At 39.0% G+C, this 26,487-nt stretch overlaps 3 protein-coding genes across 3 annotated transcripts in view; 1 reads left to right on the forward strand and 2 right to left on the reverse strand.

The window, feature by feature from the left end:
* Nucleotides 1-2,397, forward strand: part of LOC118424769 (BET1 homolog) — a 5,145-nt gene extending 2,748 nt beyond the window's left edge. Inside the window, exons 2-4 of the mRNA XM_035833504.1 lie at nucleotides 208-302; nucleotides 919-975; nucleotides 1,145-2,397. Of these exons, the coding sequence (XP_035689397.1) occupies nucleotides 208-302; nucleotides 919-975; nucleotides 1,145-1,303 (311 nt within the window). The 3' untranslated portion in view covers nucleotides 1,304-2,397. The remainder of the gene's footprint in view (nucleotides 1-207; nucleotides 303-918; nucleotides 976-1,144) is intronic.
* A 1,868-nt stretch (nucleotides 2,398-4,265) lies between these two features.
* LOC118424740 (actin-related protein 2/3 complex subunit 2-like) lies at nucleotides 4,266-9,958 on the reverse strand. The gene is made up of 9 exons (XM_035833468.1): nucleotides 9,771-9,958; nucleotides 9,317-9,351; nucleotides 8,653-8,811; nucleotides 8,039-8,225; nucleotides 7,591-7,684; nucleotides 6,621-6,747; nucleotides 6,104-6,204; nucleotides 5,306-5,406; nucleotides 4,266-4,526 (listed from the first exon to the last, which is right to left on the reverse strand). The coding sequence occupies exons 1-9, from the start codon at nucleotides 9,842-9,844 to the stop codon at nucleotides 4,499-4,501; spliced, it is 906 nt and encodes a 301-aa protein (XP_035689361.1). The 5' UTR covers nucleotides 9,845-9,958; the 3' UTR covers nucleotides 4,266-4,498.
* Nucleotides 9,959-11,228: 1,270 nt separating this feature from the next.
* On the reverse strand, nucleotides 11,229-25,072 carry LOC118424972 (WD repeat-containing protein 75-like). Its single transcript, XM_035833783.1, has 21 exons — nucleotides 24,899-25,072; nucleotides 23,984-24,113; nucleotides 23,775-23,840; nucleotides 23,317-23,401; nucleotides 22,736-22,860; nucleotides 22,109-22,179; nucleotides 21,725-21,820; nucleotides 21,132-21,220; nucleotides 20,608-20,763; nucleotides 20,246-20,305; nucleotides 18,110-18,252; nucleotides 17,170-17,363; nucleotides 16,430-16,590; nucleotides 15,264-15,456; nucleotides 14,748-14,839; nucleotides 14,211-14,297; nucleotides 13,621-13,793; nucleotides 13,303-13,371; nucleotides 12,741-12,872; nucleotides 12,149-12,243; nucleotides 11,229-11,667 (listed from the first exon to the last, which is right to left on the reverse strand). The coding sequence occupies exons 1-21, from the start codon at nucleotides 24,988-24,990 to the stop codon at nucleotides 11,412-11,414; spliced, it is 2,565 nt and encodes an 854-aa protein (XP_035689676.1). The 5' UTR covers nucleotides 24,991-25,072; the 3' UTR covers nucleotides 11,229-11,411.
* Between the last annotated feature and the right edge of the window lie 1,415 nt (nucleotides 25,073-26,487).

Genomic DNA, 26,487 nt, shown 5'->3' on the forward strand with positions numbered 1-26,487 from the left:
ATGATTTTGGATAATGGACAATCGCACACATAGAATAAGTTCTGAGGCAGTCTGCACCAGCAGCAGAGTACTCCCAAAGTGTCATATTAATCTTCTTCAAGATTGTTGGCACTGATTGTCTGTAGTATCAATGACATTTTATCAGCATACACTAATTAAGAACAGCTTGTTTCAAATTTCATTCATTCATTTCTTCTTCCCCCATAGGTGAAGGGTATGGCCAGGCCACACATCAGATGTATGAAGACGAGAACGAACATCTGGTGGATGGACTCAAGGACAAAGTCTCTGCCCTGAAATCGGTACAGAACTTGCCTAAAATCTTCTTCTTCTTCTTTTGTTTGAGGCAGCTTACTTTATTGTATTGAAGATTCTGCTTCCCTTAGATGCCTTAGTTGCACCAAATGTTGCTATACTAGTGATTTGTTATACCCAGTTTTATGTTTTTGGTCTTGTTGAAAAATTGTAGATTGGTGTAACTTACACTGTAAGAATATGCCTTGTATGCCAAATCATTCTAGAAGTGTTAGTAGAGAGACTGACATCATGGTACTTAGAGTTTAAGGCAGGAAAAGAAGAGATGGAACTGTAGCCTGGATTCCAGCTTTGTTGGCTTTGGTCCACTCTCAATATACATGTATGCAACCTGTGGGAGCGAAACCTTGGGAGCAGACCAAAGCTTACAAGGCTGTATTCCAGGCTGATGGAACTAGGGTCTTACGTCAGCCTTAAGTATTGTCTGAGGCACTGAATAAGGAAAGGAAGAGGGCTAGATTATTACCGGTGTACTAGGGCTGTGAGGGTATTGTCCTGGCTATCTCAGTGGTAATACACTCACCTCACCACACTACCTGGGGTCTAAGTCTGTTATTTAACTTTTCTGTATGGTAGTCTAACATGTGTTTTTGTTACATACAGTTGTCAATTGACATTGGAAATGAAGTCCGAGAGCAAAACAAGATGCTGAATTTGATGGTGAGTTACATATGTCTGATAAGCTCCGCTCTGTTGGCTTGTTAGTCGTAGTAAAAACAGTAGCTCATGAGTAAGAACAACTAATTCAATAAGGTCAACACGTCACAGCAAAATCTGTCATCTCCGATTGCCTCGTTGCTATAGTAATTTTCTGGACATTTTTTCGCAGGACAGTGACTTTGACTCGTCAGGTGGTCTGCTTGGAGCCACCATGGGGCGGCTACAGAGGATGGCGAGGGCGGGACACAACAAGATCTGGCTCTACATGTTCTTCTTCGTTCTCTTTGTCTTCTTTGTCACATACATGGTCCTGAAGTTTCAAAGATGAAGATACTTTTCATCCCTTCTCAGAAAAATATATCTACAATAATGATATAGTGATTTTGTAAGAAAAGGTAAGGTACTGTGTTTGTGATCACAAATTGTACAGTAAAATATTTACAGTATCAAAATGGTATTATATGTTATGATCAATAGTAAAATAAAGTCTTATTTTTAAGAAATTAGGCTCAATATTGACATGTAGTTGCATACTAGTTGAAGTTCAAAACCTTTGTTGTTCAAAGCTATGATAGTACATGTAAATGTAACATGCCAAATTTCAATTTTAGAAATATTTGAAAGTTTTTCAATTATTGTACAAATTTGAAGAAAATTGAAGGCTTCAGCATGTGATGTTTGGAAGAAAAATGAAAATTTTGCAAAGAACAGCTCCATGAATTAAGGTATACAAAGCATATCTCACAGAAAATAATTGTGCCTTATATAGTGTAAGAGCATTACTGGTAAGTGTCCAGGTACATTCATCTTACAATCATTGTGCAATGGGAAACAGGGCATACCTAATACAGTCTGTAGTAAGATGGCTGTTCATACTTCATGTTGTGCAAAAGTCAGCTGTCCTGTTAAGGAAAAAATCCTGCCATAATCCATGTTGGCCATTGCTTCTGTGTGAAAATTCTGCATTATCAAAATTGTCCAACAGATTACAAAAAGTGTGGCTGCCAGAGATGTACATGTATAGATAATAAGTGAAACATGTCAACAAGGTATAGGTTAAAATAAACTAGCCCAGTTGATGATGGTCCCATATATTTAAATAAATGTTGTTCTACTACACATTAAAAGTTCCTAAATGTGTTTTCGTCTGCTATGTTTGTAAGTGTTATGGTTGTAGGATGGATTAAACTGTAGAAGACTGTTTAAAGATGTATAGAAAGGAAAAACACATCAGAATGTTTCACTAACACTGTGTTATCATCTGTAATATGGTTGATATGGCATCTTATTTGTTATTCCTATTGGAGTAAGTTAATGGACTATCTGTATCAAAATTTCTGTTCAACTCATCCACAGCAATTGATAGCTTTTGCTTTTCAACAGACCTTACTCAGGGTCATTGACAGTGGATGCCATCTGAAATGTGTTTCCAAAATCATATCAATTTGCTTGAGTATATGTAACTTGGTGTTAGAGTACAGTTGCATTCAAGATGTAAAATACTGAATGTTTTGACACAATAGAGGAAAATGTATAGTCTCTACCAGACTCTGGGTTGCTGGAAAAACCATAGAAATGGAACAAATAGCGGCGTAAGCTGGCCAGAGAACTATAGCCGGCTAGGGAACAGCGCGCGACTTGCCGGCTACAGTTCTCTGGGCGGCTTACTCCTCTCTTTGTTCCATTTCTATGGCTTTTCCAGCGACCCGGAGTCTGGTAGAGACTAGAAAATGGACAATGGCAAGAAAATAAAGCATTCCCACAACCTACATGTACGCCTGGAATAGTTTTATTGCTCTGTCAACTGTGCCACATACAACGCAACATAGAAGATATACAAATATAGCCGGCATCCTTCTATCAGGACCTGTGGAATGACCAAATAAGGGCTGTCTACAACCTACCTCATGATCTACCTCATTATGTATGCGCATATTTTATGTTCTACAGCTTGTGTCTTTGAGCAAGGAGGTTTTATCATGCTTTCATTTGAACTACCGTTACCTCTGAAAACTCAAAGTGAATGCAAAGACTCCAGTGTATTGTTCAAATTCAAAGCTGCCAAAAGGTGGAAGTACAATATGAGGGAACAAGTATGTTACTTCTTACTTTTACATAGACCTTCGGCAGAAATTCGGCTATGGCTGTTTTTTGACACGTTTTTAGGCATTTTGACAATTACAGGCTTTCTATTTTGTGCTGTTTTCTTCACATCCTCCAGACAACAGAGGTTTGGCTGCAAGACAGAGAAATCAGCACAAAACAGAAAGCCAGATAAAAATGACTAAAAATGTCAAAAACAGTGCCAAACCTCTGCTTGGAGAGTACGGCATGTAGAATGTCTGGTAGTGCCAGACCAAAATGTGCAATAGTTGCAATAAATGGGTTAGATTATGACTGCAAAATGCATTGAAAAGGTAATGCTTTAAAGCTAAACTTTGGAGATTTTATTAAGTTTGTGGTACTATCGTGTATTGTAATGCAAAATCTACTCCATCACAATGCATGGACTATGACTTAACTGCATAATTTATACATCCATTGCCCTACACAATGAAAATGCTGTGTGAAATTCAGCACATCGGATACACTTGTCACTTAATGTACTTCTATACCAGTTGCTTCCTTCACCTAGTTATACCTACCTCTGACAATCAAGACTTAGTGAAAGATTTACAGATCGGAGCAAGGGGAAAAATTTTTCAGAAATCCTAAACTCCTAAACATTTTCAGCACACTTTAGATTGGAATTGGAGATCTACTTTTTCTGTTCCGAGAATTTTCGGTACCTACTTTAAGTTTTATTGGAAGATACTCATACTCATAGCCGCAAACATTGTCCATTAATCGCTTACTCTAATACTATACACCATTCGTATAAATAGCAAAGAAATTAAATCTAGATGCCAAAATCATTTTTGGCAGTGACTGTAGAACTAAGGCCAGGTTTTAGCTGTATATATCCAGGCATACTTGCTATGAGGAGAAAGGAATTAAAAATGCACTGCATTAGCTGATTTTCCAAATGATTTCCTTCTTGATCACACTAATCTTGATCATACATATTAACACACACCTAGATATCTTAATGCTTGCATCTGGGCTATAATTGGACAATGCAAAATTGGTTATGGGCATTGCTGCTATCACAGCTGGTGTTTCAATGTTAAAATGTACTTCCTGCCTCTATATCCTGGACACCCCTACTTCTCCAGTGTTATGGCCCACACCATACATCGAACTGTACAGACCACACCATTGGCAAGGCAAAATGGGGATGATAGCTCTTACACGAGCAAAAAAAAAAAAAAAAACATTCATAATTTCATGACCTATAATTGCTATATTATGTGACTTTGGATTTCTTTTATGCAAGTATCATATTCTAGACTTGGAAATAAAGGTTTGATACATAAAGAATCAGATGATTTTCCTGATACAATTCATTATAAAATGCTAGCAGTATAAAATATCAGAAGAGAACACTAATTCTTTTTTTTTCTAACAGCCTGTGCGTCTACAGCTAGTTGCGCTGTTGGAATGACCTTCCTCTGAAAAGACAAAACAAAAAGAAATGTTACATTTTACGTATCTCAAAGTACCAACTTGTTTTAATACCATTATTAGTATCAATGTATGTCACTGATGATTATTTATTAACAATTCATAAAGAACTTTTGTGGAAAGTCAAGCCTTAATAAAAGATGAAGGATACAAATACTTTGTCGTGAAATGTAATTTAGAATCAAAGATAATAAAAAATGTTACAAAAGGTATAAGTGAGGCAGACATTTATCTAAACGTCAGCCTATCACTTGTAATCAACCATTATCATGCATACTACATTTCTCTTTCTCTCCAACCATCCCTCTCTCTCTCTCTCTCTCTCTGAGTTTAGACTTCACAGGTGTCAGGTATATTTCATAACATCAGTACTAGTAAAGAAGGAGACTCTTTTTTACACAACCACTGCTTTATTTCTACCAACGTGTCTGTGACCGTCTGTCACATTCCTTGGGGCAATTCTGACTGGTTCATATTGTATTGCATCAATAAGTACTAGTAGTTGTAGCAGGGCTGTCTCCATCTTTAAATTTCTTTCTGTCCTTCTCATTGTTTGGGAGCTGATGTTCTTGAATATCCTTGTAAAATCTGTCATTTTAAGTTTATGAAAATACATTTTCATCAATTTTATGGACTGAAGTTCAGATTTTGGGGGACAGATGGTGTGAAGTTTGTGTCCTTCCCAACAAGCAAATTTCTGTCCCAGGATAGGGCCCTGAAGACAGCAAGGAGTTGTACTACATTCTGAAGAAAAGTTTGTCCTTACGTGATGGTCCGCTTTTCCTTGACGTTGTTCTCGGGTCTGGCTCGGTTCAGCACCTTGAGGAAGTCGGAAGTTTTGGCCCTCATTCTGCTGTGAATGTACGCCTGCAAACAACACAAGGTAGAGGTGAAGATGAGTTTATGAAGGTCAGACATCCAGGTAAACAATATTCAAATACTATTCAATCTCCACAACTAGATAAAAAATGGAGATTTACTTCTAGATGTTTCGAGTGACATTCATCATTCTTCTTCAGCAACACTAGAAGGTAAAGTTAGTTCCATAGCCTTTTAAAGTGGGTTGCTATCCACTGTGTCTAGGGCACAGTATTGGAAAGCAAAGCCAATCTCTCTCCTCCCAACCAAGTCTAGTACCAATTTTTACACATGACTAGTCTTCCTGGCCTTGAATGAAGTACATTCCTTTCATTTAAGCACAACACATACAGAACTTTACTATTGGCATGGGTATTGTAGAGGGATCTTGAGACATCCAATCGACCTTCCACGGTGTATTTTAGAGGATTTTAAATTAAAATGGTGCATTCTAAGGTATTCTGACGGGCAAAATTACTGTCAGAGAGGTCACAGTGGAAGACCTAGTAGCACCCTGGGTCAATCAGAACTTTATGCAAGGCAGAGGATCTGCTCCCCAGTTTAAAGACACTTAGTGTGTCCAATTTTGTATTACTTTATGAACAGCAGGTCCAAAAGATGCACAGGCATCCAAAAGACCCACAGGCGAATGCCTGGCTAAAGGCCTGGATTAGTCTTAATAGATGAGTCTACTGACACCCCTCACCTTTGAGCACTTGATGTGGTAGTGGAGATAGTCTCTGAAGGTGTGGATCAGGTTGATGGTGTTGTCACGGGCAGCCTTGGTGATGTGGCGGGGGTACAAAACTGGAGAAGAGGCAGAATAGGCAAACATCAAGACTAGACACTATGAACCGCAGAATGTGGTTTTGGGCAACTAAAGTGTCTATTACGTGACATCTCTTTATGTGGCAAAATCTATAAGGGGCCAGCCCATAAAAACAGAACTGAAAAAATCAGTGGACCAGATTTTGGACCAAGTAGAAAATGACCAGTTTCGGTAGGGGTTTAAATGTTTTGGCACTTAACAGTTCCAGAAAATAATGAGAGCAAAGTAGAGGAGACTTTATTTCATTTAACCAAGTTTCTACAGTTAAATGTACAGAGTTTACATGAAGACAGGACAAATATGTGCCTTCAGGACCACGCAGGGCTACAAAACCTACAGCCTCAAATTCTGGCCAGGCATTGTTTCAGAAATTTTAACATTAAAAGACCCTTACCAAAGGTGATGTAAGCGATGTTGTCTCCCGTAGCAGCGTCCGTACCCTGCAGTTCCAGGGGAGGTTCTCTGTGACTGTACAGGACCATCGGAGCCTGGTGGCTCGCTCGCCTGCCTTCTTTAAACTCCTGTAAGGTACGACAAAATTACCATGTTTAGTTTTGTACAAAATACACAATATTGCTATGTTTACTTTTGTTCGAGAGAGGTGTCAAAGAGGCCATTCACATCAACTACACTGAACCGAGACCCTTTAGACTTGAAGAAAACATGGCGGATGCCTGGTGAAAGCTTCTCACAGCAAACTTTAAGTTGTGTGTACTACTTTGATTTCCTTGATTCCTATGTGTTTACTTTTGCATTTGCACAAACAATGGAGCTTGCACTATTAAGATCAGAGACCAGAACTTTCTTTGATTCTTTAGTTCAAATTCCTGCTGTAAGTTATCACAACCTTACTGAGCTTAGACGTACTCTTAGACTAATATTTGTATAAGCAACGGAGCTTGCACTTATTATATGGGTACGGAAAAAATGTTGGGGTCAACTTGCACTGGTCCAAGACCTGAAGAAAACTGCACCCAAAAGAAAATTAAGTGCACAATCAAAAGTAGTGAATTATTACCCTTACATCTCCTCTTCTGATGTTTCAAACTGACTATCGCAGCCCATGTTATTGTTGACTTAAAACTCTACCAACAGTTTCAGGAAGAGATGAATTTGCTTTGATACAGGATTATATTTTCTTACTTCTCATGGTCTAAACGCCAAAGCTCCTTGCTAGTCAGAGGATAAGTTTGAAACTGTGACCTCACATTGCACTTCCAGCTTGAAGTGTAAAGAAAGACTCTATAGAGGGATTCTCTCCAGACCTCTCACCACTTTAAAAAGCTGTATCATGTCTCCTATTCTTCTTCTATTCTCTAAGGAGTCTTAACACAACTTTTCCATGTTATGAGTTTATGACTCACCTGCATGAAGACTTTACCGATCACTACATCATCCTCATCCTTGAAGACTGTACTGAAGATGACAGTGACTCGATCTCCCTTGGCTTCTACATACCTATGGATATACAGAAAAACACTTTGTTATAAAAAACTAGTGCTGTGTATCTGTACATTGGACCTCTAAACACATTTAGGTTTTTATTAGTTTTAAAAAAAACTAGTATCAGGAACCAGTTCCAGACTTACAAAAAAAATCTTGTGTTTATATCCTACATTTTGTTCTTAACCATCTACATGTATAACTTTCCATAAAATATTTGCACTTTTCCAAAAATACATGTATCAAAGTATGTATCAGTTTTATATCCATAGACTGACAGAGAATATCAAATATGTAGTAATTTCTTAACTAGTAATTCTACAATATGCATCACTAGCATGGGGCTCACGAAGGGTTTTAAAGACCTACATAGTTTCATCATCTCTGTAGTTGATGACTGCTCTCTCCTTCCCTTCTTGGCCCTCCTGTTGGAACTGGAAGTACTTCTCAAACACAGAGGCAAAGCAGTTCCTCTTGAGGAGTCCAGCCTTCTTTACTGCCTCTTCCTTATTCTCAGGGACGTTCTCCAAGTCAAACAATATGGAAACATCATAACCTGCACAGAGAAAAAATAGTCTATTTTAGGCGTGTTGTGTTTATCTTTTCCTGCTGAAGAAAAGAACACTAACTGTTACTGTACATCACCAAGTTAAGGTGCCTATATTTTTTTTCCTTTAAGTAAGTATGATTAAATTGTAGGTTGAAAGGAAAGTGCCGGGGTCTAGCTCTAAGTTTACTCACTGTTCCTTAACTAGAATAACGGCTTGAATAAAGATTTAGTTAAGAAACTAACTACCATAAGAATGCCACTTATATCATAACAAGACAACTGATGATCTATGTGAAGTCCCCTTTGGTAGCTATATACTAAAGTAAGCAGGGTCACTTAGCAAAAGACTATGTACATATGTATGCACACTACATGAAAGGATCCATTACAACAGCTTCTGCATTTGACAAGTCCTCTAACTTCTAAGCATCACCTTTTTCTGCACTTGTTATAAACGCTCCATACTCTCTCTGTAGAAGGGTGTCGGCGCCATGCTGTTGTAGTTCCTTGTAGAACTTGAGAGAGATGCTGACCATCACCTTGGTCTTGTCTCCTCCAGGGTTGGAGATGTGGTAAAGGACGCCATCGAAATCTGAAAATACAAAAATCACTACATCTCACACAGTAGATCTAACGTTGGATCCTACAGGGGCATGGGTGCCTACCTCTCTCAATGTGCTTATATCTGTGTCAATATTAACAACTAGTAGTTGAACTACAGCATGGCATTTTAGAAAAAAAAAGTACATTAAGGTAAAAATAATACAAAATATCACCAAAAAATTAACACAATTCCATATTAACATACTGAGAGAAAGATTCTGTATGTCAATGACGGTTAGACTTCCAGGTAATAAGATACGCCAAAAAGCAGTTACTCAAGCAACTGGATATGATTTTGGAAACGGTCAGATTCATTAACGAAAGACACCGGGGGTTGTCTGAAACATCTGAACATTTAAAAATCATATCCAGTTGCTTGAGTAACTCCTTTTTGGAGTAAAATTCTATCAATTACTATATACAATTGTTTGATTTTCATTAGAACAAAATTATGATCAGAATCTCAAGAAGAAAAAATGTGCTGACAAACGTACCCGCTATTGTGATATCCACACTCTCCGGCTTGTTCCTGTAGCAAAGAGATAACGTCACAGCAGGAATTTAGGACGTGACCGTCAAGAAATCCGTCACAACAAATCACGCTTTCAGATGTGGTACTTCCTGGATGTGTGCCCCCCTCCCACTAACTTCCACACCCTATACTACATACATGGCACCTGCTTCTCCAACGTTATTACCCCTCCAAAAAAGGCTGTAAAATGCACTTCTATCTGAATTTCCGTGCTTATGTTAGCTTATTTACGTACTATTACTATGGTAGTATAGTTGTAAAAGCTTGAAGACACACTTTTGTTTGTTTAAGCTGTACAAATACAACATTTACAAACGCCGAAAAAAAATCACGAGATGTAAACCGGCTCGGTGGGATGGTTCGTTCGCGACCCTAACCGGAAGACGAGCGAATTTCTTCGGAAAACTCCGACTTACCCGGCCAAGGCGTTGTCGAACTTCTGTCGTAAAGTATCCTCGACTATCCTGTTGTGGATCTCCAGAAGGATCATCTTTGTTCCTCAAGTTTTCGGCGACTTTCTCGGCGCGGAAATTGGCATGGGGGAGAGGAAGTGCAAATGGGAGGTGCACAAAATGGCGGCTGGGTCATGTGACCTGATGTGAACTTTGACCTGCCTGGGCGCATTCCTTTGGTGTAATGTAATGTCATTGATAAAACTCCTTTTAATGCTCGTTAAGAAAAGATTCAAGGTCATCTTATCGAACTTAACACCACTAAAGGTTGAGAAGAAACGGAAACTACTTTTCTCACATATGAAAGGTCGTTGACCTTTGCGATGAGAACTAGTTTGTTTTTGGCAACGCCTCAGGAAAGAAACCTTTTCAGCCAAGAATGAATCTAACGTTACGTCACGGACAGAGAAGACTCCATTTGTGGTTTTTCATGTTGGTTGCTACTAAATGAAATCAAAGCACGTTTGTGCATGTGTGTGTGTGTGTGTGTTTTGTGGAAAGTGGGAAATTAATCAATTTCTACAGCTTCTAAGGAAATATCTTAACAGATGTCCAATATTTAGCATGGAGTGCCACTAGTGGTGTCCTATAATGTTACCTTGTCCACGTTAGAGATTGTTATCACATTCTATAATAGGACTCACAAACATCTGACGTATGTAATGAAAAATGGAACTATTGGTAGATGTGAATTATGCAAATGAAGAACTAATTTGCATAATGATAGTTAAGGAGAAAATTCTTTGTCAAATTTTGATCAAAGAATAGCAAATGATGGGAATTTTATGTCTGCAGCATACATATGTTGGTGAACATCAGTAGACATAATGATGTGAATTAGGGTCTCATTTTTATGATACACGGCAAAACGCTACTTAATGGCCTTAATTGCCAAGAGAAGACTTTAACTTGTGTTCTTTGGGTAGAGATGATCTACTTACTTTATGCAAATACAGACATAATTTTGTTCAGGTCTCTGATATGACAAAGTTTTGGACCACTGACCTTCAAAAAGGAATACACTTTACTCATTATGTCATTGCTATTAATTCATGATCCTTAAAATTGTCATTTACAGCAAGAAAGTAGTTCTTCTGTATCTGTATCTATATAGCCGGTATAACCGCCCTTCGGCGTAACACACCAGCTTCGCAGGCACGCGGCGCGGCAGCAGCTGGTTATATTACACTGAACGATCCGTCACACCTAACTTTTGCACATCTATATGCAAGTGTTCTCTGAAACTATCCAGAGAAGACGCCCCTACTGTGCTTGGTGATAACATATTCCACTCTACAATAGTTCTGGGGAAATAGGAATTCTTATCTCAAAGGTGAGGTTAAGATTAAAATCCTTATCAAAATCTAAAGAAGAAAAAGACTGATAGTGTGATACCACCATAGTAGAAATATCATATTTGGTTTAATACTTTCAATACAACCACAGATCGAAGTGGTCAACAGTTTTGTTAAGTTGATGCCAGTTGGGACTAAAATAATCAATCCATTCTTCCTTTTGACTTCTCATAATCAATACTAAAATAACTGAATTATAAAAGAATTTATTTTCTCCAGTCTGAACATGTGTAGAAGTTGCCAGATGTTGTTAGAAGATTCTCTTCATCCATAAAAGGTCACTACTTGATAACTCTTTAAGTTCTTCCATATGCATCTTCCCAGAATCTGATTGGTTGGAAGTTTGGTCATGTGATGAACTGTCCTTCTCTGATTGGCTGGTTGACTGTTTGACAGTTGAGGCAGAACCAGTGGCAGCATCCTCCTCCATTTCAGAATCGCTGGTTTCTGATTGGTTGTTATCTTCCTCTTCATCAGAATCCGACTCCATATCTTCATCATCTTGCCTGTAAGGTATAAGAGAAATGTTCATACATGTAGATCTAACAGGGCATATCAATGAGTAATGATCATATTTGCTTCCTATTCAAAAGATGTATCAATGAGACTTTTCTTATAGTGTCTCAACACTTATCTTTCACAATGCAATGAAGTCTTATTTCAATGTCTTATTTCAATACGCCAACCAAGACATCAGTTGTATTGCCGTTGCTCAAGAGTTGTATATGATACTAGGGTCATCTTCTGGACTCCTCCCTCTATGGCAATTGTTGGAATGGAAAAATATTCCATCCCATCCATCCAAATATCTACTCTTCATGACATGAAACTGATAAGTTATAACTTTCTTAAGCTTAGACAAGGGCCACTTAACAAAGAGTGCGATGAACAAAGATTTAAAGCTGGACTACAAAAGGCTATTTAGCATGGAATGATTCTAGAATTTCAGAAGCTCTAAAGATTTATACCTAAACAAGTAATATATACCTTTCTTGAGATGACTTGGAGACCAGCAGCATCTGGAGGAAAGACTGGCACAAGGTGCTGACAGGTGGCAGCACGTGGGCAGGTGTCTGGAGCATCTACAACAACATAACAGTAACACCTGAGTGAGATACTCTGCCTCCTACATGTACCTACCTACATCATGTACCTAGTCCAGAGCTCTAGCCAGCTCAAAATTTTTTTCCGTCAGCCAATTCCCATTGTCACAAAAACCGCGAAAATTAAGTTAGAAAGACAGAACTGAGACCTTGAAAAACATGTTTTAATGAGATTTTCGTATGCGAAAGGGCTTCGACCCAATAGATTACCATAATTAATTTTGAAGTTCTATGGGATTCATAGTTTTACTAGTATGCAAGTATTACAACTCTGCAAAACTCACTGTTAAATTTTAATCAGTAAAATTTGTATGCTTTTAGCAGTGGATTGGATTAATTCTGTAAAATTTGCCCATAATCCATGAAATTCACATGAATTTCATAATATTTGCTAATTTGCTTATTCATAAACAAATCTCTACCTATTCACTTTTGGACATTTTAAACACCATGTACAATGTAATTTCTATTCTCACCTGCTGAATGGCCACAGATCCAGGTGTGCCGTGCTGGACCAGGGCATGGCTGTCCTCCTCCTGCTTACCTTGTCTCACCTGGCTCAGGTACATGGAGAATGGGGTGGGGGGCAGGTTCGACTCCAACTGGTCCTGGATTTAAGAAATAAAAACATAGGATTGTGACTCAACTGGTACAGGGAGTAAATATCAACTGATGTTTCTAGAATGCTTCCACAATATAGAGGGAAAGAACACAAATAGATGGCATTGCCATGCTGATTAGTAGGGATTATGGACTGACAACATAGGGGATGGTCTTTATCTCCTGAAATTATACAAAGTCAAAAAATCTAAAACTAATGGCTGCTGGCGAGCTATCATCAAGCCTCCACATCTACATGCAAGCACATCTAACCCTCAGTAAGTGTGTATGGGTGTGAGCGTTTCATTACAATTGGGTCAAGATGTAAGTGTACTGTCAGTACAATACTCTAGGCTATGATGGGCATACAATTTATAATATATAGATGATGCATGTTCACTCTTTTATCTTATTCCAAACTACACAAACAGCTCCTACCACTTGAGTCATGTCCTTCCTTGTTTGTTGTGGAGCATCTTTCTGCAGTGTCAGAAGATCCTGTGGAACAAGAAAAGATGGGGTAACAATTCATCTATGGAATTTTCAAGCATAAAGCACTTTAACAAATACACCAGGTATATATTTGTCACATTTTACAAGTTGTTGAAATGCTATTTTCAAAGTGTCCAGTGAAGAAAAATAAATTCAGTATTACTAAGAAAAAATGTATTAAAAAATACATCATAGCACATTTAGGTATTTTGTTTTTAAAACTAAATTACTAAGTTCTAAGTTGACCAATGTGCTGACACTGACCTGATCGTAAGTCATGAAGTACAGTTCCGACCGTTTCTGCCAGGGGGCCTCGTCTGTCTGCTCCTCTGCTCCCTGGTTCTGCTTGGGGAAGAAAATGGCAGCCACCACAGAGGGCTCCACGACCTTGTTGTGCATGTAGACTGGGTCAGGACTGGATGGCTTGAACACTGTCACTAACGTGTAGAAAAAGAAAGTTTGGTTTTTATCAATTATACTGAAGAAAAATTGTTAAAATACACATTTAATGTAACAAAATAACTGAAAGACCAGAAGTGTTTCCTTGAATGACATAATTGTAAAATGCTAGATCTCAAAATATCCTACAATAAAAAAATATCATACATTTAACCAGATTTATTTGACACAAGTTTACTATTTATTACTAAGCTATATATTTAGACCTTGAGTTCCATTTCAACACTTTTTTTACTTCACGTGTTGTCAAAAGTAGACCCTTCTTATCTTACATTTACTACTACCAATAAGTAACAAACCATGCAATGTATTATTGCTAGAATAAACATTGCAGTAAATAGAGTAATGCATATTAGTAGGTCAAAACATTTCAATTTTTTAAACTTTAAACTCACAGTCTGAAGTTGCAGAGAATACAGCCATGTACTCAGACAGTGGGTCTGCCACCAACACTGCACACTCACAGGATACAGTCCACAGTACTGGGGGAGACAGTATCAAGAGTCAACATCATATAATACATATACTATGTCTTGGACATTTAAATCACATCAATTAATGCCAAGTTTTTATTTGCAACTGTTGGAAATCTGACCAGGCTGAACTCCAGGCTTAACCTTCCCTCCTGTGTGTAAAAATTAGGACCATCAGCCGACCATGCCATACTGCCAACAATGTCTGGAAGAACCCACAGGCACTGCAAGAGACATGTATGGACCAAATCTGAAATATGAACCCTGAGCTTTTCTACTGGTATATGTTTTTGTACCATGTGTATCTATGTTGATAGATATTTTAGGACTCCATGTAGTTATATCTTATATGACCTGTACCTCCCTCAAGACTTCAATGAAAACTGTCATGTAGGACAATTTGAGCTTCTCATGAATAAACAAAGGTTAAAACTAACGAACAAAGAAACGAACACTCACATGAACATGACAGTATGTTCCACACACTGAGGTGCGAGGATGTGGTACTGATGACGTAGGGACAACAGTTGCCGTGTCCAAACTTCACCTGCCTGGAGAATCAAGAAAAACATGGAGTTAACAATAAGAAATGCTTCTATATTCATCAAACTGCCATTCCAATCTAATTTTTTGGCTCATGCAGTTTTGTAGAAAAGCAATGGAGTATTCTGTGTAACTCTACTGTCCATGGCTATAACTGGCCCCTCCCTGCAGAGTCAGAGTGCCATTTAATCAGGCTGGCTATGGAGTAGGTGGTCAAAATATAAAAGAGATACAATGTAGGCATTTAGGACTTTAATATGGACCAAATTGGCTCAAATTCAATTGCCCAGAACCCAACAAGTTAGTTTTGCATGGTTTTAAGTCACTCTTGTCCAGTAATAAGATATTCAATGAGAAATGCATACAATAGCAAAGTAAAACACAGCAGCTGCTATGTACAAGAGTTTAAGTGTTGGATAGTTGCACCCTTACCTGATACAGTCTTTTTCTGTACAGAAGGTGTGACAGAAGGTTGTCTTCAAGTCTATGGTGTAAGGGTCCCAGATGGTAAGGCTCTGTCCAAAGGCCACGGCAAGGAGCGAGCCGTCCTCTGAGAAAGCTGCGTCCTTGGCTGCAAGGTCGCGATATGTTCCAACCGAGTCACATGTCCAGCAGACATTCTCTCCTGGAAAATACAATTTACCATTAAATATACATAGGGTAGAGAATGTCAAAATAATGTATGGTAATTTCTAATGTATTTAAGGTATGACATCTATGTCATGTATAGTTACATATAAATAACTGGTATTTGGCCTTAATGCATATCATACCAGTTTTGTATTGTGCAGGCTGCAAAAGACCAGATAGGTAAATTTGATTTACTGACACTGGGATGGATTCCAACTTAAATGATAGGTGTGATGTGCCTTTTAAAATACTCCATGGCCTTAGCTAAAGTTAGGCCCTCATTTTCACCTGATTTGAGTGAGGAAATAGGTATTAAAGGGACATAATGTAGAAATATGGCGCCAAAATTTCAAATGTTTTGAACTTGAAAATCTCCATTCAGATTGACATTTGCAACTTATTTCTAACTTATCTGCGTCATTTTATCACATTTCTAGTGCTAATTAACGACGCCAAAGTAAGCCGCGACCAAATTTACTTACTTCCGGGTAGCCTACCGGAAGTAAGCCGACCGTAGATTTCCGAATCGACCGTTGCGGTCGCAGATCTTCGGAGCTTAGCGGGGACTTTTAACAAACTTCAGTTATGATTCGAGCGAACCACCGAACGCGTTCTAAAGCGCACTTTGGCTCGCCGGCGAGTTGAAAGAATGGCGGACAACTCAAGCGGCGGAGGGAAGTGCACATATTTCAAGACATCCTCACGGCTCAACAAAGTCGTATCCATACGTTGTAAATATTGCTGTGCAGTGTAATAAGGTAGACTCAACTCATTATGTAGAGAAATGACCGAAAACAGTGACTTTATTTTTACATTATGTCCCTTTAAGTGACTTTTACATGTACACAACATTGATCCCTGTGAGGGATTCAACCTCAGAACCTTTAGATTCTTCAACACCCCTAGCCACACAGCCACCTTGCCAGCCACAAATGGTCTCTATAATATTACACAAAGTCTACACTTACTGTAAATATCTGTGTCATCAACAAGAGTCCAGATCTTAAATTTCCCATCATCCCCTGCGCTGACAGCCGTGGGGGGCAGGTCTGCGCCAAAGTGAGGCTGGAAGACGAGGGCATTGACCTTTCCCTGGTGGGGGCAGTCCACGGTGGTGTTCAACTCAAAACTGGGAAATGGAAAATTGTACATACATTTATAACAAGGCAATCAGAGATGGCTGACTTCACTTCCTTACTCATACTGCTTTGCGGCTCTTCCACCTCCGCAGACAAAGATAGTAACACAGAGGCTGTATCATAGTGCTAGCGCTGCATTAATTTACAATGTAGATACTTTAGGAATCAGAGATACAGTCATACAATTTGACAGGCAAACAGGCACATACAGAAAGACATCCACACACAGATATACACACTGACACACTAACTGAAAGACAAAGTTCTATATGTACACACACATACATTTGTACACATAGTACACAGAATCTGATTCAAACAGTAAGACAAGAAAAGTCATACACAGACAGAAAGTCAGAAACAAACACAGACACAGAAAGACATGACAGACAGACAGACATTTGTATACCTGTCGGATACACACATGCATTCAGAGATACACATTAGTTTGACAGTATACATCATAGTAACTGTGATTTGACTTGATGTGTCCATTTTGGCAAGCCATGTGCTTGATAAAGGAAAAGCTGCTAAATCTACACAACAAATGTGTAAAGCATACTATAGACCTCTGTTTTTCCTTGTTGAAACTCCAGAACTTGAGTTTGATCTCTTCTGCCATCAAGCCATCTGCCCTTCTCTCCAACGTGGCCAGCCAGTCTCCCTTCTGGTCAAACGCTGTCCTCTCGATCTCCGTGTAGATGACTTCAGGAGCTTCCCACGGTCTGCGACTACTCACAAAGTTCTGCCACACAATGTCAAGCTGTAGTGGAACAGATTATCACTCTGGCTTTAGACTGCGTTTTTGGAGTGGAGTAAGAAATAATTATGTCTCGATATGCAGCTTGTACTATTCAGCACAAACCTGGAGTGTTATGCCTTGAGGCGGATATACACAGAAACAAACAAAGAAATGTAGCCATTTCTCTGTAAAATTATGTAGCACTACTCTGTAAAATCATGTACTACTGTAAGTCTACTACCCTTCCAATTCTAACAAGAAATCTGCCCATCGATCATGAATTAGCAATGTCATGGAGTGGTCAGGAAAAGGCAGTCCAGCTGACCAAACTGGCTGATGACCCGAAGAGGAGAAATATTGTCATATATAACTTGTTAAAAATTTTGAAGTTAGCTTTAGAGTTTCTGCATGCAGGTACATGTAGTACAACTATGACAGTACTTACATTGTAGAGATGTCTGTCTGTGTGGAGGTTGTACCACTGTACTTACATTGTAGAGATGTCTGTCTGTATGGAGGTTGTACCACTGTACTTACATTGTAGAGATGTCTGTCTGTATGGAGGTTGTACCACAGTACTAACATTGTAGAGATGTCTGTCTGTATGGAGGTTGTACCACTGTACTTACATTGTAGAGATGTCTGTCTGTATGGAGGTTGTACCACTGTACTTACATTGTAGAGATGTCTGTCTGTATGGAGGTTGTACCACAGTACTTACATTGTACAGATGTCTGTCTGTATGGAGGTTGTACCACTGTACTTACATTGTAGAGATGTCTGTCTGTGTGGAGGTTGTACCACTGTAGATGCCCAGGCCTCCCGTTCAGTACCAAGGTGTGACTGCGAGGGTCCATCAGGAGTCCAGTAGGTACAGGGTTCGGAGATCTGATCAACTGGGGGATGTGAACTGGAGAAAACACAGTTATAGGTTTAGAAAAGAAAAACATGTACGTCTGACAAGTTGCCCAAAATCGCCCTAAGCCCTAGCAATCGCCAGGACATTGGTCATAATAATTTGGCCAAAAATGCCAGCTTTTTGGAGCATTGGCCAAGCTCGGTTGACTTCTTGATTTGTGATGGGGGCTTTACGAATTCGTACTCAGAACCTCCAGACTTAAGGTTACTCATAAGCCTTGTGACCCCGCGCTGGGAGGGTCAGGGGTTTAGTCTCTTCTAAACGCTCTAGCGTTTGCAGTTTTGAACCTAAGCCCATGAAATTCACACACAATACATAAAAACATGTTAGAATTTCTACTATGTTGATATCTTGGGCAGGTTATGGATAATTTATTAAGAAAATGGCATCAAAAATGAACTTCCGGGATAGAAAGCCGCTATACGATTGGGACAAATATAGTGCCTGAAAACATGCAAAACTTGCCAAAAACTTGGTCACAAACAATAACCTATGTACCAACACATGTACTCATTGTATTATTGTAGTTATATTTTACCAAATATAAAAGAAAATCAAGGAAAAATGCTTGATTTTCTTCCAAAACTTCGCGCGGTGTGGCAAGCTCTTGCTTTCACAGAGTCCTCATTCAAATCTGCAGGCACTCGGCTTACATGTTACTAATCACCACTTGGTCTTTCCATATAAGGCATGGCCCCAAGGAATACCGAGAATTAATGTCCCAAAAAGAAAGGTTTCTGTTGGCTTACGGCTCTCCGAATCCTCCCCGAATCCTCCCGAAGGTTAATGAGGTGTCAATCACATACACTAGGAGAACCCCTGGGACAAGCAAGCCTCTTCCGCCCGGCATGCTATCCACACACATGTTGTGGATTACGTACTAAGAGCTACCACTGAAAACTGTGGAAAACACTGTAAAGAAAAGACAATACTAGGTATTTTATATGACTAAAAAGGTCCAAGAAGTTTTAGACTCTGTAGCATGTAATAGTATTGTGTTTGTATGAGAACTATAGCCTTTCAGAAGCTCTGTGGCAGTCTGTTGACTGATTGGCTGTAGTTTTCTCCTTACTGTGGGCTATACCAAATGTATCCAAAGATGGAAAGAAAATAAGTACAGATTTATTGAATCGTGGTGTTTTGTGTATTTACTTTCATGTAATAGGTGTGTAGATGTTTTTACTAATACATGCTTAAAAATTCAATCATATTTTATAAGTTTTAATACAGATATAAAAGCATGCCTATCTCCTCTATGTTGGAGTTTCCCTGCATATTTGATCAAGTGTGCATGTCCTGGACCTGTAGTATTGTCACTCACTCATTCATGGCCCACATCATACAGGTCGAGAAATATTCCAATGGAAAGGTAGATACACGCTGATTTGTGCCACAACCTCTCTGATTTTATAGTAATTTGGTACATAAAGTGGTATTATGCTTTCCAAGTTGCATTTCAACCAAAGAAACCAAGCATGATATACGACCCGACCGACCCTACCTCTGCACCACAGGTGGTACAGCTTGTCACCGCCCAGGCCAGCAGGGCAAGATCTGATAAGGCCTGGCCTGGCCACTTTGGGGGAACTCGGAAATCGGTTCCACATGAGTGATTCTCTCCCTTATGAGTAACCTTAAGTTAACAACCATAACCACTAGACCTCTCTGCCACCTTCCAAATTGTTAAAACCCTATGTCTTAAAGCAGCATTGAGCCAGTGGTTGGACACTGATTTTAGTACAAACATGCATATAGAGCTTTATAGCCTATTCAAACAATAACTAACTTTTGGTGGCTACTATTCACCATACTATGTTATAAAAAAAACTCCAAGAAACTCCAGGAGTTAAGGAAGCTTGCAGAATTCAAAGCACAGTAGAAAAAGGTGAAGAAAGACTGAATGCAGCTAAAAGACTATAGATGCAGAATGCAGTGAATGATGATAATGATGATGATGATGTTATAAAAAAATGTAAGAATTCACCTCTAGTGAGTCCCTGGAACACTTGTACCACCTTATTACTCCTGGTAACTATTTGGACCACTGGAAAGAAACAACACACAGAAAAAAAAAAGCTATCATAATGAATTATAAAATGACACATAAGACATAGCAAGTAATGTATACAGTCCCATAATTCATAAGTAGCAAATTTCATACAAAATATAACTGACAAAATTTTGTAGGTAGAATAAGGTAAGTAAAATGGTTTCAACAAGTTTTTGAGGATGGCACCCACGTGCACCCCTTGACCACCACTGATCCAGGCCCATGATTTTAACACTCTATTACTTTGAAAAAACACTGAGAAGAGCCACATATATACATGTACAACATACTCTCACCATTTTCCACCTGACTGACAGCTAACAGACTCCCATCAGGTGAAGAGCTGATGCAACACAGCGGTGATCCCATTCTGGGTAGGAAATCTTTCTTCTCTGTGTTATACTGCCAGAGTACCAGCACACACTCTTGTCCTACACTCATCAGGTATGTACCTGTAGTCAAGCATGTTATTACATTGTACCTCCATAAAAATGCTTATTACATCTACCTCCATGAAAAGGGGGGTAATGTTTTCAGTCTGTCTATCAGATCTTCACTTATTTGTCTTGTACCACTATAAATGCATTCAAAGCGAAGTGTTTTTACTTTTAACCCTTCCCTACACCATTGTAGCCTTTAAACATCAAATATGCACTGGCTACAGAGTGATACAACAGGAAGAAAGTTAATCCTCCTCTCAGAGAGCTTACAAGTGTTCTAACAAACATATGGCTGTAGTATGTATATCCCATTGGTTGAAGACTTTCATCTCATTGGCTACAAAACTGATATACATAAATGATTGACAGCATTAACTGACCTTCAGGTGAGAAGGTCAGATCCCCCACAGGAAGGGTGTGCCAGTGGTAAATGGTCCTCACAACTTCCTTCTTCTGAAACAGTCCCCTCCTGCGGAAAACATAGAACGTCTTAGAGGTTCAAATACAGCCTTCAGATCTTAGCTGGGGTGCAAAGCACAGTTGATATGTCACTGTGGAAACTCAATGCAAAATAGAAAAACAGGACAGTTTCAATTAGAAACACAACTGCTCAAACCATGGCAACCATAAACTTTATAGCTCAAATTCTGACATGCTAGAATGTCAGATATTGTTCCACATAACTATTAAACTGCCTTTAGGCTTAACACACCAGCTTTGTACAGTTGGTTAAAGCTGCATAAGACTGGACAGTAAGGTTTGATCCACCCGGATGGACCCCTACTCTTCTCAACAAGTGTGCTGGGTTTTTACTGTGCTTTGATGTGCGTACTTACATTTAGAAAATGTGGTGATGGTAGCAAGTCTTAAAAGCTTGAAGGCCACTTTCAGTACTGTCTCTGACCACACTGTCAAGGAGCCTGTTTGATGACTGCTAGAGCCACTAGATTTAATCAGGTTACTTTCCACTTACCAGAGGAAGATCTTGCCATCCTGCATGCCTGTAGCAATGCAGGCATCTGTTGGGTGGCATGCTACACACCGGAACTCGTTTTTGGGTCTCTCAAATCTGGAAGAAAGGAGGAAAATCACAAGATTATCTCCAAGGAGTCTGAGGTGTACTGGGCTAATTTTTTGTCCTTTTTATTTCTTTTTACTTGGAAGAACTGAAAACTTTTCACCTTAAGTCTTGGTATAATGTATTCTGGTCATTAAAGATCAATTAAACTAGTTAACGTCATATATCATAGAAAAGGCCTCGAAATATGTTCGTTCATGTGTATATCAAGGAATCAAATTACTACATAGGAGTATTTCCATAGATTATTTCATGTAAAGAAATGCAATTGTGACTTACTCTTTGACTTTTTCACTCTTTGTAAAAAGTACAGTCAACTTGTTACATGTAACAGAAGCAATAAAGGAGCCCTGAAAATAGATATGGAACAACTGTTAGTACAGAAGAAAAACATGACATAACATCTTAGCTGGCATACCGACAGTAACAATAAAAAGAAGATTGTAAATAAATATCAGCCTTTAGCCTGGAAAGGTAGCCTTCGGCACATGTAGCAGGAAGAGTGTTAAGACAATGCTTGCAATTTCTTTATATTTAGCAAAGAAACCATCTTGATAAAAATGCATTTTGCCTCTAAAAGTCATACACAATGAAGGTTAGACATCCAGGTTCTATTGGAATCCAAATTGTCTTCAGTCTGAAATTGTCTTACAATGTTTCCTATTGGACATCTAAAATTGTCATTCATAGTTAGGGTATAATATAAAAGGCTTTCTTCCAGATCTTTTCAGTGTCACTGACGAAAACTAGTGGATACTTGTTGAAACGTCTGACCGTTTCCAAAATCATATCCAGTTGCTTGAGTAACTGCTTTTTGGCACATGTTGTGTACTGAATACAATTTCGTCATGCATCATCTATGTTGTTGTTGTTTTTCAAAACTGATATAAACTGATTCCTATGTACCTCAGGACCAAAGGCCAGATGTTTCTCCTGACCTGACACACGTTTCAGAACTTCCCTGGTCTCCACCCTGATGGTGTGCCCTTTCCTGTTGGTCCAGCTGAACCAGATAAGGTTTAACACACTACCTGTGAAGAAAAAATGAACAAAGGAGCTGATGTCAGAGTTGTGTTGCACAGAAAGGCATATTAACCCTGTGGCATATTGTATTTAACCCTGTTTTCTTTGAATGATTATAAATGGTGATAAGGTAGAGTAAGACCCTTGTGACTTACTGGTGAACAAGAAGATTTAAGATTGAAATACAGGTCAATTGATTTATGAAGCCTTATGTCCATGCAGTTTAACATCCTTTCCCATAGGCAGCCATAGACTCTTATAGCTACTAGTACCAAGTCTCTTCCCTTCTCTTTGGCCAAGGGTGCATCAAAGTAATGGCAGTTGCGTACAATCTCTCATTGAACACAACAACATACAGAAGATATTAACTTTACATACATGAACTATACCTTACACTTACTAGAAGTACATGTAATACCGGTACTTTTAAGTGACGTGTTAGTTATCATACAAGTAGACCATACCTTTGCCCTTGATGACTGCATACCCAGCTTCCTCTTCTTGTTTAAGTAGGTACAAGGCATGAACGGGGAAGCCAACACTGAAAGTCTGAGGAGAAATCAGGAGTTCAGTAGTTGAATTTTTTTCTATTCTCTCAATAACAATGGAACAAGAGGAAAAAACAGAGTTCCTATAGCACAATAACAAACTTAAACAGACAGAATTCAAAGCCATGACCTCTTGGTTTCTCTGTCCCACTCAATGTTTAGGAGCCTATGTTAAATGTTTCTTTTAAATAATTTAAGCTTACAAAAAATTGATTTTCACCAATTTCATGTTATAAAATTCAGATTTTCAGGACAGACTGGGTGAAATTTTTGTCTGCCCCAACCACAAGCAAATTTTTGTCCCATGACGGAGGGAATTCACTGGAGACAGCATGATTTTAATTGCTGATGTTAACATGTAACCCTATTTTTACCTTAAGCAGCTTGCCATCAGGATAGTCCCACACCTTGACTGTTTTATCCAAGGAGCTGGTGAAAGCCTGAAAAATAGCAGTGATTAACATTTTCATTTGCATATCATTCTCTCTACTTACCATCTCAGCTAGAAATATGAACAGTGGCAATTTAAAGTCTATTTTCTTCTCTTGATTGAAAATTTTGAGGAGTTATTTTGCATTTGTACCTGGAACTGGTTGTGAGGGTTGATCTTGACCCCTGTGATGAAGTCCTTGTGTCCAGCCAGCTCCCGGACACACTCCCCACTGGCCAGGCTGAACACCTTCACCACATACCCACAGCAGCACAGGACATATCTGTACAAAAAATAAACAATCAATAATAATCATCTGGTGCATTTTGCCAGCCAGTAGGTACCCCAAGTATGAGTAATGAGGCTGTTTAACGTGGTCAAGGCACCTCCTCGAGCACGGGACCCCCGTTTTACGTCCCTCCCGGAAGACGATTTAGTGGAAAACATCGTGAGGCTACAGCAATCCGGACGTCCTTGGTTGGTCCCCCATCCAAGCACTATCCGGACCGCGCGTTGCTTAACTTCCGAGATCGAGGGATCGGGTGTACCAACGCGGCCGTAAGAAATTCACATAATCTTTGTGTGATATTTTTTATTTCTTATAATGCCATAGTCGTATCCTTGTCATGCTCAACAAGTCTCGAGCGACCCGAGTGCCTCAAATTGAAGCCATTACCCTCGCCAGGCACACCAGCTGTTATAACAGTAAGGAAGTGTTGGCCTGTAATACTGCAGTACCTCAAAAATCTGCTAGGGGATAAAGTTGCCACGTTTCTTTGGGCTTTATTACCTATATACATAACAAAATGTATACATTAAGGTGTCAAAACGCAAACACAACAACAACAAAAACAGTACCCGAATCTGAGACGAATCTCCTTTCTTGTGATAACATTTAAAGGCAACCTAAGCAATTTACAAGTTTTTGTTACGTTTCGTGTTGTAGTTTGCAAGTCCAAACTTTCCGCCCCCCTCCCCCACACAATCCAACCCCCAAACAACTGCGTAACCGGAAATATCAGGCACGAAACCGCCGCTAAGCAATCTTAAAGATACTGAAGTTTTTACCTTGAGTCCGGAGAGAAGACAGGCCTTTCGCTGACCAGATTGGCCCCGGCTTTTTGCACGATCGCCATTTCTTCATCCATGGAGGCAGCCATGTTTTTTCCCTACACGTGCTGAAAATGGACTCTACCATGTATGGGGAATTTCGGAGCAAATGACTCAAATATTTTACATAAAAGACTCCTATAAAACAGGATATTAATCAAATCTTATATTTGAGATACTTATTATATTGCAAGAAGGTTTGTCTTTGTTAGTTTGAATTTGCCGGTGGATTATAGATGAATTTCCAAGGTAGCACCCCTATTTGCGTAGTGGTACAGCCTAATTTCACTCAGCGATTCGTCTGACGAACAGGACACCAACATCTTCCTCAGTTCTTCCCGTTTTTCTGGACCAAACGGACGGCAGAGAACCCAGCAAGATGGTAAAGATGAGGCCAGAGACGAAGGCGAGAGTACAGACGGTCGTCGGGATCGCCAAGACGATCTTCCACTGGGGATATGTTCCATTTATTATCTATCTTGGTGAGCCCCCCTCCCCTTTTTTTTGAGGACATAAATTTTGTTTCACACTTTTCCTTTACGATTCTGTTTATGTGGAAGCAAGGACGTTATATCAGCTTTTCCCGTTACGATTTTTTGCCACACAAAGCATGATGATGGAAAGATATGCAGATATGACTAATATAATTGTAGAAGTAGAATTGATTTGAATACAACATAATTTTTGGTTGACCTCCAAATTTTATTATATCGCTCTATTATTTATTGACCTCTACTATACCTAGAAATTATATGGGGTTTAATTCATACATTATTTGTATGTTAAATAATTATAGCAAAGTCATAACAATGTGAAGAAGAATTAGAGTTTTTAGATGTTACAAACATGCTATTTTCATATATGTATAATTTTCTCTCACCACATGCAACATTAATTTACATGCATCATTTAACGTTACACGATTACATTTTTTACAGGTTTCAAGAAAGGCGCAGACCCAGGGATGCCTGAACCAAACTTATTAAGGTAAGACTTACTACTGTATGGACCAAGCTTGATGTTTTTGTTGTTTTCTGTTTGGCGGCTTTGTATTTCTCCATCTTTAAGTTAGTTTTAATTTTTTTCATCCTTCTCATTGCTAAGGAGCCCATACTGTTGGTTTTCTATGTTAAATTGTTGTTTTTATAAAACGAAGAACAAAGAAAAAATCTGAACTTCATGACACTGAAGCATAATTTATGCTTACGAGAATCTCATGAAGTTCAGATTTTTGTCTGTCTCAACAACTAAATTTTCTGTCCTGAGACAGCCCTGTATTACTTCACCTTAATAGTACAATGTAACTTTGTTCAATAGGAACATGGATATGAATTACTTATTGTGTAGTTGGTTACTGGTGTTACCTTTCAGCTACAGGGTAGGAACTCAGATTGTTGTAGGTTTGAATCCTTGGACTGTTACTTACTTCTACATTTATCCCTTAGTTCATGTATACTAAAGTTTGCCACAATGTTCCTTCTATCCACAGTATCCTGTGGGCATGAAGTCATGGTATCCACTGCAAGCATCACTCTAGCTGAACAAAT

This window comes from Branchiostoma floridae, chromosome 10 (genome assembly GCF_000003815.2).
Source record: "Branchiostoma floridae strain S238N-H82 chromosome 10, Bfl_VNyyK, whole genome shotgun sequence".
In the NCBI taxonomy this organism is placed as follows: Eukaryota; Metazoa; Chordata; class Leptocardii; order Amphioxiformes; family Branchiostomatidae; genus Branchiostoma; species Branchiostoma floridae.

Bases quoted from the DNA above. Each gene is read 5' to 3' on its own strand.
- LOC118424740 (XM_035833468.1), bottom strand. From the start codon at position 9,844: ATGATCCTTCTGGAGATCCACAACAGGATAGTCGAGGATACTTTACGA. The intron at 8,812-9,316 runs GTACGTTTGTCA...TTGTATTTTCAG, and splicing joins TGTGGATATCACAATAGCGG to ATTTCGATGGCGTCCTTTAC. The intron at 6,205-6,620 runs GTAAGGGTCTTT...CCTCTTCTCCAG, and splicing joins CATCGCTTACATCACCTTTG to TTTTGTACCCCCGCCACATC.
- LOC118424972 (XM_035833783.1), bottom strand. From the start codon at position 24,990: ATGGCTGCCTCCATGGATGAAGAAATGGCGATCGTGCAAAAAGCCGGG. The intron at 16,591-17,169 runs GTCTATAGTATG...TCCATTTCCCAG, and splicing joins TTCAACAAGGAAAAACAGAG to TTTTGAGTTGAACACCACCG. The intron at 15,457-16,429 runs GTAAGTGTAGAC...TGTATTTTCCAG, and splicing joins TGATGACACAGATATTTACA to GAGAGAATGTCTGCTGGACA.